This window comes from Monodon monoceros, unplaced genomic scaffold (genome assembly GCF_005190385.1).
Source record: "Monodon monoceros isolate NGI ecotype Baffin Bay Population unplaced genomic scaffold, NGI_Narwhal_1 Super_Scaffold_15, whole genome shotgun sequence".
NCBI lineage: Eukaryota > Metazoa > Chordata > Mammalia > Artiodactyla > Monodontidae > Monodon > Monodon monoceros.
In genome coordinates this window covers 5,463,118-5,476,565 of record NW_021703771.1, presented here as the reverse complement: position 1 = coordinate 5,476,565, position 13,448 = coordinate 5,463,118, and the positions used below count along the sequence as shown (strand labels likewise).

The window sequence follows — 13,448 nt, the reverse complement described above, 5'->3', positions numbered from 1 at the left end:
ATGGGCACTGTCCCATCCATTGAGGGCCTGAATAGAACAAGATGTCAGAGGAAGGGTGAATATGCCCTCTGCTTATCCTGGACATCCATCTTCTTCTGCCCTTGGACATCAGTGCTCCTGATTCTTAGGTCTTTGAATTCAAAGTGGGGCTTAACACCATTGGCTTTCCTGGCTCTCAAGCCTTCGGCTTTGGACTAGAATGACACCATCAGCTTTCTGGGCCTCCAGCTTGCACAGAACGGATCTTGGAACTTCTCAGCTGCTGAAATTACATGAACCAAACTCCCAAAATAAACCTATTTCTATGTACCTACAGATATCCTATTGGTTCTGCTTCTCTGGAGAACTCTAATATATGGATATACTTTGGAAAATTCTTAAATATTATTGAGAATAACCTTCTTCTGGTCATCAAACAACAGTAAGTCAGTCCCTCGACTAGTATTTGGAGAAACCAAAATAAATAAAATCTCTTTTGGGTGGTGTAATAATGTTTGGGATACTTATTCACAGAATATAACCTTTTCTTATATGGATAATCAGTGAAGCGATCAGCAGGCCAAACAATCACACTGTCCTTACACAAGACTGAACACAATATAAGACAATATTGGTTTTATTTGCAGCATTAAATTGCTTTGTCACTATGCTTAATATACTTCTTAAAGTTTAGTGATGATAAAGGAAGTAGGCAAACCTAAGCAAAGCATGATTTTAACACAAATTTTTCAAAAATACAATTTTGGTAAGTCAAAAGAAAGGTAAAGAGGAATAAAGATTTGCAATTTATTGATATTTATGGAATTTTTGTTGTAAGTAATACTAGTACTATAGGGCATTTGGTATGCTGTTATTCAAACAGCCTACTTTAAGTTCAAATTTAAGTTACTAGACTCTAAGATTGGTTTTGGTTTTTAAAGTTTTTTCCAAACATATTCTGAAGAAGTGCCATGTTTTGATCTGATAATACTTTTAATTAGCCATGCCTTTTAGAATTAGGTGCTAAGATTAACAAAAATCAAGAAAACAATAGCTCTTTGCTTTTTCCCCCTCTGTTTTTCTTGTAAATTACTATTGTCCAAACTGGCATAGCAGCCTTCCTGGTTCTTTCCTCCCCCAAAAAATCATAGGCCCTTAGAAGAGTGGTTCCATCTTGAATGACCAGCGTCCCCAGAATCTCTCTAGGGTTTTCCTTCCATGTTCCCTAAACTCATAGCCCAACATGCTACCCCCTTTTTCCACGGATTTTACCCTTCCTCTCTTTGCCCAGCCACTTTTGGAATGGACATTTAATTTGGATTTTCTCTGAGTTTTGAATTCATCCTTCAATAAAGATACTATTTTCGGTCACTTCTTCTTCTCCTTGCCCATAGCAAGGACAGCTCCCTTCATTCGTGAACCAGCACAAGCTGCTAGACATCTACTCTCGGCAAAAGTCTGGGCCCTCCACCATCTCTGGAAAGTGGATTAAGGCATAACTCTAACTCGTAAGGCCTCAAGCTGCATGAAGATGGCATGTGGGCATGGAACCGTCTGCAGACCTTTGAGGTCTCCTTTACACAGGTTCTCTTCAACTGAAGAATATTACCAGTAGTTAGCTATTACCAGTTACAAGTTGAGGTCACCCTGGCAGAATATATCTCAGAGTCAAATGAGTCACTATAGGACTAAAGGACCTTCCGAAGAAATCAAGTATAAAACGAACCACCAAAGCTGTAATCATAAAAACGTTACGTTGTATACCGTGTGAACTCCCCTAGTTAATCCCTTCCCGAAGTTAGGTCTCTTCTTGATCTAGAAACTAAAACTTAAACATCCTTTGAATAAGAATGTGAGGTAAGATATTGATTTAAACACATCTTTATCTACAGTGAGTAGTCTTTATGTGAAGATTGCTAAAACATGACAATGAAAGAAAATCTGAATCACAGTAACATCACAAGAGGAAGCTGTAAAGAAATAAAACTGTAAACCTGTATCAACTCAATGCATATACTATTTAGGAAGAATATTTCTTTGTTCTTGCAGTTTTTTTAACTACAAAAAGAAATGTGCCATTTAGTTAACATAATTGCTGTTGGCTGAATGTACAATAATTGTAGCACCGTAAGAGGCCATGTGGATGTTGCTTCTCTGTGTAATTCCTCCCTATAAGAGACAATGTTATAGACAGCTAAAGGAAGAAAGATGTTTTCACTTTACGTGTGCTAACATTACAGAATCCACTACACAGACCCGAGAGACGCACCATGTCCTCGAAGTTACCAAGAAAACTTCAGCAGCAGCAGCATTGTGACAGTGACCCCTAAAGGTCTCTGAAGCGTCCCACCCTTATGGAGATTCAGTACTTCTTTGGGACCCCTAGCAAGAAAGTGACTTGGCATCTTCATGAATAGTGTTTGTGAGACCACAAAGGCTTATTTTTTATATAATCACATAGTATATACTATATATTTTCAACATGAGCAATAAACATTTGCTATATACGTGTACAGATAAATACAAGTAGGCTTAAATAAATGTATACAAATACACTCAGATGCATGCGAGTGTGTGTGTGTAGGTATGTGTCTATAGTGCATATGTGGTTGGCCCATTGAAAACTCAGACACCAAATACCCACAATACATTACTCATGTAGACTCAAAGATATGAACAATGGGTACCACACCTAGGAATGTATGACTCAGATACTTGCAAATTTTTAAAAAAATTCAGTCAGATTTTGGGAAAACATCCTATTTCTTACCTACATTTCCAGTCATTAAGTATGAATTCTGAAAGTCCATCATCCCCATTCCAACAATGTGTATAAAATCTTCAATCACCTGCATTAACTCTATTGAGCCTGGATAAATCTACAAAAATAAGCAAAGGTTAGATGGAATTTAAAAAATCTATATAATAGAATATATAACTGGAATTTTAAAAAGACACAATGAGATCATAAATGAGCTCTGATTTATTTGAAGTCATTTCTCCAACTAGCAGCAGCTATATTTTTTTTTACTTTTTAAAATTATTTTTAATCATTTTATTTTATTTTTAAATTTTTATTTATTAATTTATTTTTTAACCCATCTAACAGTTGTATATTTTTTGAACTAACAGTTGAGAATGACATCAAATGTCAGCCAGCAAGAACTCTGGAGGTGATATGATGCCGTGATTAATCCTTCATAAATCCAAGAAAACTCAAAATATCTAACAGATTGTACACTTAGAAGCAGCATGTCTTTACTTTTGATGGGTTCCTTTCCTCATTTAAATATAACATAGAACAAACACTGAAATTTGGGGGCTTTTTACATTTTTTTTTACTTAGCATCTGTACAATGAACACTGGGGAAAAATAATTATTATTGCCATCATGAATATTTACAGACTATTAAGTTCACTGTAAAATAACTATCTTGGGAGAGACATTTATTTCTAATCATTGTAATAGCTGCTGTATGAATAATAGTGTTGGCAATACTTGCAGGATCATAAAACAGCTCTAGTATAGGTGTTTCACACGTACATATGTAAGACACGCCCAACACCATCCGCCTGATACACTGCAAACAGATGAGTGTTTGCTTAAAGATGACCTGATTCTGGCAATAGCTCACAGTGAGTGGAATGTGAGGTCCATTTGAAAAGACAAATGAATTTTAGCATGTGTAACCCATCATGCTGACAAAGTCAGCCTGCATTATATAACCAGATTAAAGCAGAAAGTCTTTTGAAGTTACATTCATTGCTTTTTGCCATTCAGCACCACTGCAGCTTCAAGCCATGAAAAATTTAAGTGGATTAGAGAATTTTAAATGGCTTTGTATTTGCAAAGGCTTGTGCAGAAGGGGGAGAGACACTCTGATTAGCAGAAAGACATGTCGGGCAGGGTGGCCAGCAGGCACAGTGTGTATATTTTACAGGAGCTTGTGGCCGCACCCATCCAAAAATCAGACACCTCGAATGCATCGTATACTTACTCACATATGGTTGAAGACATGAACAATGGTTATTACAGTTAGAAACGTATGGCATAGATAGCTGTACTTTTTTTTTTAGTTTCAGGAAGATTTGGGGACAAATGCTATTGCTTACCTATTCCATTCCTGAAATGTGTGTGAAATTTCCTCCCCATTCCAAAAATGTGTGTGAAATTTCCATCAGCTCCAAACTTCCTGCTGCTACTGTATTTTTTCTTCTATTTTTGCGTAGGTGTGTGTGTGTCTATGAGTATGTGTAGTGTGTGGGTAAATACAAATTAAAAAGAAGAGGCTTAATCCTCCCAGTTGAAAATAGAGAAGAGACTCCCTCCCTAACCCCTTGCCCCCCCTCCCTTAAGAGCATTTACTTTAGAAAACTTGTAATGGTTAAATTCTTTCTCTGTCTCTTTGAAATGCGTGTAAACATTTTTGAAAGTTAAATAGTCTCTTCCCAGCTTAAAGGCCCAGGGATGTCTCTCAGTGGAAAGTCATCATCTAGATTGCTGTGCGGTGGGAGGGGCGGTGGGAGGGTTAGACCCTGACTTAAGCAGGTGCTTCACTCTGAGTTGCAAAACTGCCCGCAGTCATGAAGATATCAGAGCTCCTGTTTCCTTTGGATAAAGCCAAGTAACTAACAAGATGGTCATCCCAATTACCCAGTGCATTTAGGATGAACTACCTAAAGTCCTCTTACTTGAGAACTAGCTACTGTTTACCTCGAGAACACGTGTGTAATGAGTTGAACATCCGCTCGTCTGTATTAAAGGATGAGGTTTCTCTGTCTTTGCAACTCTTAGTGAACTGCCTGTGATGCACATCACATTCTGGCTTAATGCCTCTTCAATAATAAAACTGTTTTCTTTCCTGTCTACTTTGGGGAGAGGTTTTCTAGGGTGGCAGCCGATTTTGTTTGTAGTTATATGTTCCCAACAATTTTCAAATGTCATAGAGCCGGGGCTGATTTCTTTTTTATTCTGTAAAGGGTCAGAGAGTGGCTTTGTGGATCACGGGGTCTCTGTTGGAACAACTCAGCTCTGTCCTTGCTGTACCATAGCAGCCATAGGTACTGTGGCTATGATGCCAAACTTTACTTACAAAACAGGTGCCAGCCTGGATCTGGCTCAGCGGCCACAATTTACGCACTCCTGGAGAGACACAGGAGTGTTCAGTATAAAAAGGAAATACTGATCACCACAATCATCTTGAATGAAATGGACCGTCCATTCCAACTACAATGATGGTGTATAAAACAGTGCTATATAGAATGCAGCCTTTTTTTTTTTCACTTTAGTATACTGTGTTTTTAGTAGGATGCTTTAGCTAAACATAGTTTCATCCTTCATAACTGGGGTTTATGCGTAGTGAACAAACTATGAAATGACACTGTTTATTGTCCAAAAGTGTGAGTTCTAATGGCAAAACGCTTCTGACTTCAATATTCACCATTTTACTCAGCTAGTCTTCCAAATGCACACAGAGCTATGCTTTATGTTATATTTTGTTGAGACTATTCCTCTAAAATAGACAAAGGATTATCTTTGGTAGATTTTAAACAGCTCTTATTTCTGAAGAGTTCACCCTTTGTGCCAAAAACTTGGAGACTCATTTACCACTTGGCTGCATTTATGAAAACACCACTACAGAATAGTTGCTTTTATTTCAAATAGTTACTTCAAAGAAGCACTAAGGATTATCACTACTGAAAAAAATATTTAAAAGATAAGAATATACTTAACTCAAAATCACAAGTAAATAGGTGGATTATGGATTCAGGATTTTCCATTGACAAAAAGTTCTGCCACTGTTCATTATTTGCTCAAGTTGGGACCTTGCAGTAAATAACACCATCTGATGGATTGCAGTCTTGTTTTAAATAGGGTATTATACATTTGTCCTAAATATATCCATAATTAATAGTCTCCAGCACTGTACAAAGATGTGCTTAGCCACTGTAGTGTATTCTAAGGAAAGACACCATTTTCTCACAGTGAGTGAAGGAGGTTCTCCTCTAGAATGAAGCCAAGGACAAATACATAACTCAAACTAGTAGGAAAAGATAGATTCCGTGTCTTAAACTAAGGAGCGATTTTTTTTTCTTGCTATGGCCAGAAGCACAGCACTTGTACCTGATAATGAGGTGGACCCACACTGGACTATTTTTAGAGTCTATCCATAGAGTTCCTATGATGATAGAGATAAAGGGCATGAAGGCCCAGAATATGATTATAAAGGGAAAGGGAGAGAGAGGGTCCACTTGAAACTCAGGAAATATTCATTTTCAATATTGCATTTTTCTCGTGGAATTTTTAACAAGGGTCAAGTAGAAAATGTTTACATTAAATTTCTACAGGATTTTTAAAAACATGCTTATTCTCCCTTTCTTAACTTCTAACTCACTTTTTCTGTGATTTAGAAAAAGTAGTATTAACCATGTGTCAGTGAGTATAGCACAAATGGCAGGGCCAGGCATTTTTAAAACAATAACTAAACCAATAAGGCTCCTTGCTACAGTTACCATGCTTAGCAGAAAGAGAAAAAAAGCAGAATACATTTCTTGTAATGAGAACTCATTTTTACAATTCTTGGCTTTGAGTCAAAATGCACATCTGTATACATAATTCAGATAACACATAACAGAGTAAATACAAATGATTTTACTAGTTAGTACTCCCACAGTTTAGTCTGCAATGTGTCCTTTTATTATTTTTTATTTTTAAGCAATATTAAAGTGCTAGTTTATTATTTTGTTGTTTATCCCATCCATAAGTTATATTTGTATTATAACTGAACATTTTTACATTTCTGTTTTCACAAATATGCAATCAGGTTTACATGCTGCTTGGTAATTCTTTTCCATTTAACATTCCATTATAAGCATCTTACCATATCAATATTGATATGGCAATGTGTCCTTTTAGATTACCTATTTTTCCTATAGTCTGTAGACGGGAAAGAAAATGATGGGTAAGGCATAGAGTCATTATGTATTAATACCTTAAAGTTAAACATTACTTAAACCTGCTCTGTTTTTTCACATTTTAAATATCATTGATTCCATAGATTGTTATGATAAAGGAGGTCACTTGTTTTCTCTAAAATTAGAACGAGATAATCTAGAATGACTTTAAAATGTTTCCTATTATGTTCTTGGAATAGCGAGCCATTACTTTTTTCACATATTACAAAGCCTTATTTAACCAACTTCATTTTAAGTTCTGAAATAACTTCAGCTTTACCTGTTGTGCATCTTCCCATTTTTCCTTGTTGTCTTCATCTAGAAGGTTGCTAACTATTTGAAAGAAGTTCTGTAAATTAAATTAGATAAAAGGTTTAATGTTACACGAGGGAATATCCTTTCCAACAACATCTGTTTGAACGCTGAAGGTATAAACACTTTGATGACCCTAACATGCTATTCTAGAAGATCTCTGAGGACCCTCTCTCAGCAACATGATTCTGGGATTTCTAGAGAACGTCACATATTCAGAAGATATCACAATAGGCACAACACTTACTTTCTATCACAGTTATATGCTCTGCATTCTACTCTGTCAGGCCACCATATAATTATTCCTTACAAAGAAGCTCTCTTTGTAAGCTCCTGTAAGAAAGTCCCCTGTGTTTGTCTTATTAAAGTCGTCCAGTTCCCTGTGAGGAATGATTGCTACTCACACTGCTGGGTCTAAGGGCATCGCAGTGAAGTCACAGGCCATGGGCAAAGCTGAGGCCAGTGAAGCCTTCCTCTGTTGGATCCTGGCTCTGCCTTTCCTGGCTATTTTACTTTAACGTTTACAACTACTTATTGTAACGATGACATGAAATTTTTCAAATCCCTGCATGGTAAGTGCTCAAGAAGTCTTGGCTATTTTCAAATTCCCCTGCCTTTTGCAGCAAGCCAAAATGGAGGGATGTCCAAATCCTTGTCATCCCCCTGGTCCCTAACTAACTGTTGGAAACACATTGGCTTTAACGTGTTCCAGCAGTGCCTGCGATGAGTTTCGGTTTTCCCTTTCCAGGCAGACAGGCACCTCTCAGTGTTCGTTTTTTGTTTCCCACACATCGCATCGTCTGTGTTAGTACTCACTTCACACACGAGGGATCTGTACTAAAGAGAGACCTTCCTATCCTCTCACACTTGCTGTGAGCCAGGAGAGGAAAACCAGGGTGCCAGGGACATGGGGTCACAGTAGACCTAAGAAGTGTAAAGTGAAGCTTTGGCATCTGTCTGAAGCTACACGGACGGTGGTCCCTTGCTTTTATCCTCAGAGCTCATCTCTTCTGGCTGCTCCGTATGTTATGAACAGGAGCACGGCCTTACGTTGATACCTTCACTTAGGACAGGTCTCCCTTCAGGGGTTGGGGACCAGGTAGTCACAATTTTTTAGCCTCTTCAGCCTTCTTCCCTATCCAGCCAGCTTTTCAAGATAGGCCTTTACTCTAATTCCAAAGAAATTCACCTGCGTGTTTTTAGAAGAAAAACCAAGCAGCTTCATTTCCACTTGTGGTTTGAATCTATTAGCATCTATATTTAATTGCCCTATTTGTGCTACTCATTTTAATAGTTCCCGGCTATCATATGGCTGAAACATGTTTCCAGTCACAACCTCTATAAAACTTACAGAATATTTTAGGCAGCTCTTGGAAAAGAAAACCGGCAAGTCTGTTTGAGACCCATTTTCTAATTCGTTTAACCTTTTTGTACTACCAGCCATTTCTTCCACTGAAAATGTCCTGGCTGGGGTGATAACATTTCAAGGGCTTTGTCCACTGAGCTGTAATTCTACATATGGGCAGAAAGAATTAACCTTCAGAGTTCTCCGATCGCCTGTGGCTAGTGAACTCAGTACGGGACGTGGTGCTAGTGAGACAAAAGTTGCAGGTTTCATCCCCTTTCACGCCGTCAGCCTTGCTGAGGTCCATGACCGCGCCTACGTCCTAGCCCCTGCCTGCTCTCATACAAAATGCATGCTGCTCCTAACAAGGGTACCGCAAGAATGGGAAGCAATTTGTGCCAACGCATCTCCGTTTCTGGGAAAACATTGCACAAAGCGTGTTTTAGTGACAGGGAGTCAGCAGCTCTGCGCTGTACGTCAAGGCCAGTGAGCACACGCGATTCCTTGATCAAAACGATAAATTCAGAGTTCGGTGTTTCAAAATCACCAGAGGGCATACATAAAAAGCCACAGATTATTAAAATATACATTCTAGTAAGCAGAGAGTCTAAGAAAGGCGGTTGTACTACCTTCCAAGGCCAATAAATCATACTTGACTAAATGAGCATGGGAATGCCGCACAGAGTAAAGCTCTCCTTCTATCTCCCAGTGGATTGAATCTGAAAATGGTCAGTTGTGGGTTCGTGTAGGGGGACAGGGGCTAAGCCTCAATATCCCAGATGGGGGAGGGGGAGGGGCATTTCCGGGGATACTGAGCTTTGCTTGTTCCTCAGTGTATCCTTGTCGCATGCAATGCCTTGCCCACAGCAGGTGGTTAATAAAGTCCTAACTTAAAGGAAACAATGAAATCACAAAGTCATTACACCTCGGTTTCTCCAACAAGACTCAAGCATCATTCCTCTGAGTTGACCCTGCTCTAATATGTCTCACACACGTTGAAAAAAATGTACTTCGATATATCAATTCACTTATACATTTGCTCAAATATCATACTGACAGATGGAACAAAGCAGAACCAAACAGAACAGCATTTTGAAGAGGGGACTCATAACCTTTCAGGCCACTTGACTGAATTCTTGAGAAAAGTATAAAGCAACTTCCACGGCAGCACTGGCACAACTTCTAGAGTTTTTCAAGAGCTCTGCTACCTATGGTCAGACCTCTCCTTTGATGATATGTGGATCAAGTCCCTTAGCCCCTGAATTGCATCTGACAGGTTTCTGTTTTGTTTTGATCACATTCCGATCTCTGCGGCCTAGACTGATTTGAAAAATTCAGCGTCCTTGGCAGAGTCTGAGTTTGGAGGTTGAACTAGGCAGACCTGCTTTAAAAATTCTCCCAACATTTATTACCTGTGTGGTACTGGGGCTAACGTTGCCCACCTCCGCCTACGTTCTCTAGCCTGTAAGGCAGAGATGCTAACACCTGCGGGGCAGAGCAGCTGTGAAGCTCAGAGCTAATTCTCAGCACAGTATCCGACACACGCTAAGTGCTCAATATATGGCAGCTTTATGATTTTATTCCCTTTGTGTTATCTTTTTACGACTGGCTGCATGATTTGTATTTATAGCCACATTATGGCCCATGATTTGTTCATCAGAAAGCTCTCCTTCCTAAGAATGTCCTCTGCTGGGAGGGGTTTCAGTGTTGTGATGATGAGAAACTCAGCACGTGGGAGACCCTGAGCAAACGGCTGTGGGACACCATGGGCAGGAAGCAGGACTCTGGTTTTCCTCGGCAGGAAGTATTATAAAAATCAGCAGAACGAATGTATGTCGTAAAGAGAAGCATCGATGTCTCTGCCCCATTCAAAGTGCAAGTCCTAGATTTGGCCATGTGAGACTAAAAGGACACTCGATTTTCTTTCTTATTGGAGTATAATCGCTTTACGATGTCGTGTTAGTTTCTGCTGTACAACGAAGTGAATCAGCTATATGTATACATATATCCTCTCCCTCTTGGAACCCCCTCCCACCCTCCCTCCCCTCTAGGTCATCACAGAGCACTGAGCTGAGCTCCCTGTGCTATACAGCAGGTTCCCACTAGCTAGCTATTTTACACCTGGTTGTGTATATATGTCTATACAAGTCCGTTCTCTACGCCTGTGTCTCTATTCCTGCCCTGGAAATAGGTTCATCTGTATCATTTTTCTAGATTCCACATACATGTGTTAATATATGATATTTGTTTTTCTCTTTCTGACTTACTTCACTCTGTATGACAGATCTTCTAGAGTAATGAAAATAAAAACAAAAATAAACAAATGGGATCTAATTAAACTTAAAAGCTTTTGCACAGCAAAGGAAACCATAAACAAGACAAAAGACAACCCTCAGAATGGGAGAAAATATTTGCAAATGAAGCAATGGACAAAGGATTAATCTCCAAAATATACAAACAGCTCATGGAGCTCAATATCAAAACAAACAAACAAACGACCCAACCAAAAAATGGGCAGAATATCGAAATAGACATTTCTCCAAAGAAGACATATAGATTGCCAAGAGGCACATGAAAAAATGCTCAACATCACTAATTATTAGAGAAATGCAAATCAAAACTACAATGAGGTATCACCTCACACCAGGCAGGACACTCAATTTTATGCAAAGCAGCAAGTACGTAATTCTTTGTTCTATATCTGGTTGGCTTCCACTTGACAAATTTCTCAAGGATTATATACAATTTTCTATAAGTATATTGAATCACATCTTAGCATGCACTTTTGCTGAATTCCTTATTGAAAGAGAGTTGTAGTTAGGCTCACGATCGGAGATATCTAAGCCACAAGAAACGTGTTCTCCTCCTCCTAACCCAGCAGCAAATGCCTGGGCACCGAGAGGCAGAGACAGGCCCCAAGGAACAGAGTTAAGAAGGAGAACTGAAAGCTTTCAGGAATGGTGGTGGTCCCGACATGAAATATAGAGGGATCATAAGAGAGGCTTAAAGGCTAAGCAAGGAAGCAGGGACACACCATTAGGATTAAAATGGCACAGCCCAGGACAGTCATGCATCCCCAATCCAGAGAGCAGTCGACGACTGCAGGTCAAGCGTGATCCGGCCCCTTCCTGTCTCTCCACTCTGTCTTGAGCAATCCTGTACCCCACTCTCTCTACTCCAGGCTCAGCAGACTTCTCCATGCATCCCAAACCTGTTTCTGCCCAGTCTCCAGACCTATATAATGCTGCTCCCTTTCTTCCACCACTTTACTTCCTGTTCTTTACTTGAATAACCCTTTTTTTTGTCCTCCACGTCTAGATTTACATGCCATTTCCCCAGAAAGGCTTTCTCCCATCACCACCCTGTAAGTATACAAAGTCTGCACAGTCTCTTTATGTTTCTGATTTTGAGTAGTGAAAATTTTTATTTTTCATTTACCAATACTGTCATCATTCATGCTTTGCCAAAAATCCATGGAAAAAAGAAACAGCCCATTCCTGGAAGTAATCACCTAAAAGAATAAGATGTGAAGGAAGAGGTTCTATTGACCAGAAGAGACCCTTGTTCTCTGTTCTGAGAGTCAGCTTTCCCCAGTAACTGGGGAATTACTAGTACGATGGTCTCTGACTCTCCCGGCCTCTACATCCATGCATGAGCAACCCAGCAAAACCACTGTGCACTCACCCAAAAGGATGAATAAGTGCACCTTCACCCTAATGTAATGCAGGCAGCAGTCAGCTGTAAGGGAGCCACTCACAGGGCAGCAAACATGCGGAGTTGCAGTTAGACTGTGTAGATTTCTTTTAAAGTATATCACACTTCATAATTACAATGTATTTGTATGATGATCAGTTTAGGGCTTCTTCTCTACCAGCTTATAATTTAGTTGGGACTGTTTCCATTTTGTTCACTCCCATGCCCCCAGGGTACAGCACGAGGCATAGGAAAATGTAAATACTCAAATATTGCACGTTGGCTGACTGCATGCCTACTGTGTGGAAGACCATGGGATAAACACTGGGGGAATTAAAAATCACAAATACACGGTCCCCACCTAACGTGTGGCCTCTTTTCAACACCCTCCTCTGCTCTATACCCAGGATTCTTGTAGGTCCAGGGCAGGAGATAGGGTGCTTATTTTTACAGATCAGAAAGCTGGTTCTCCTGATTAAATACGGGATCGAACTCTTCCTATCTGAGTGGCATTTTGAAGTCTCAAGGCCGTCCTGGTCACAGACACCCACTCTTGAGAAACTGCAGGGCCTCACAAGTAGAGGACACAGTGGAGGATGTTCGGCCCTGGTCCCCTCCCAAGGAAGGGGTCTCCTCTTCCACACACAGCTGGTTCTTTGCCAAACACAGTGGAGCCCCCTACGCACCACCACTGCTGCCCCATCCCTGATGGAGCGAGGGCTACCCTGTTCAGCAGCAGAGGGCATCGGGAGAGAGAGAAAATTACACTCCAGGCAGCAAAGCTGGGGGCTTGGGGAGGAAGAAGCCTGGGGAAGGGGACATCCTGGGGAGACTTTACCAAGAGCCCGAGTGAGACACAGCGAGGACAGAAGTGGGCGTGAGGGTGGAGGTGAGGAAAGACCCAGGGGATGCTTGAGAGGCAGAAAGGCACTCACTCCTTCAGGAACACTGCCTGAACACCTGCTGTGTACTTGGCCCTTTTCTGAGTTCAGTGAACGCAACAGTGAGCGAGACACACGAGGGTTCCTGCCCTCACGGAGCTTGCACTGTGCTGTGTAAAGAAAGGACATTTAGTAATAAGTAATCATTTAAAACAGGACTTAAGGTGATGAATCAAAAATAAAATAGTGTACGGGGCCAGGAGGGACTGGGCAGGGGAGGGCTG

The 13,448-nt window shown here is 40.3% G+C and overlaps 1 protein-coding gene across 2 annotated transcripts in view; it reads right to left on the bottom strand.

Moving 5' to 3' along the window:
- ADGRB3 (adhesion G protein-coupled receptor B3) overlaps positions 1-13,448 on the bottom strand; it is an 802,271-nt gene that overhangs the window by 395,048 nt on the left and 393,775 nt on the right. For both annotated transcript variants that reach the window (XM_029224183.1, XM_029224184.1), the window contains 2 exons: positions 7,214-7,282; positions 2,750-2,858 (listed from right to left, as the gene is read on the bottom strand). In XM_029224183.1, coding sequence (XP_029080016.1) covers positions 2,750-2,858; positions 7,214-7,282 — 178 coding nt within the window. The remainder of the gene's footprint in view (positions 1-2,749; positions 2,859-7,213; positions 7,283-13,448) is intronic.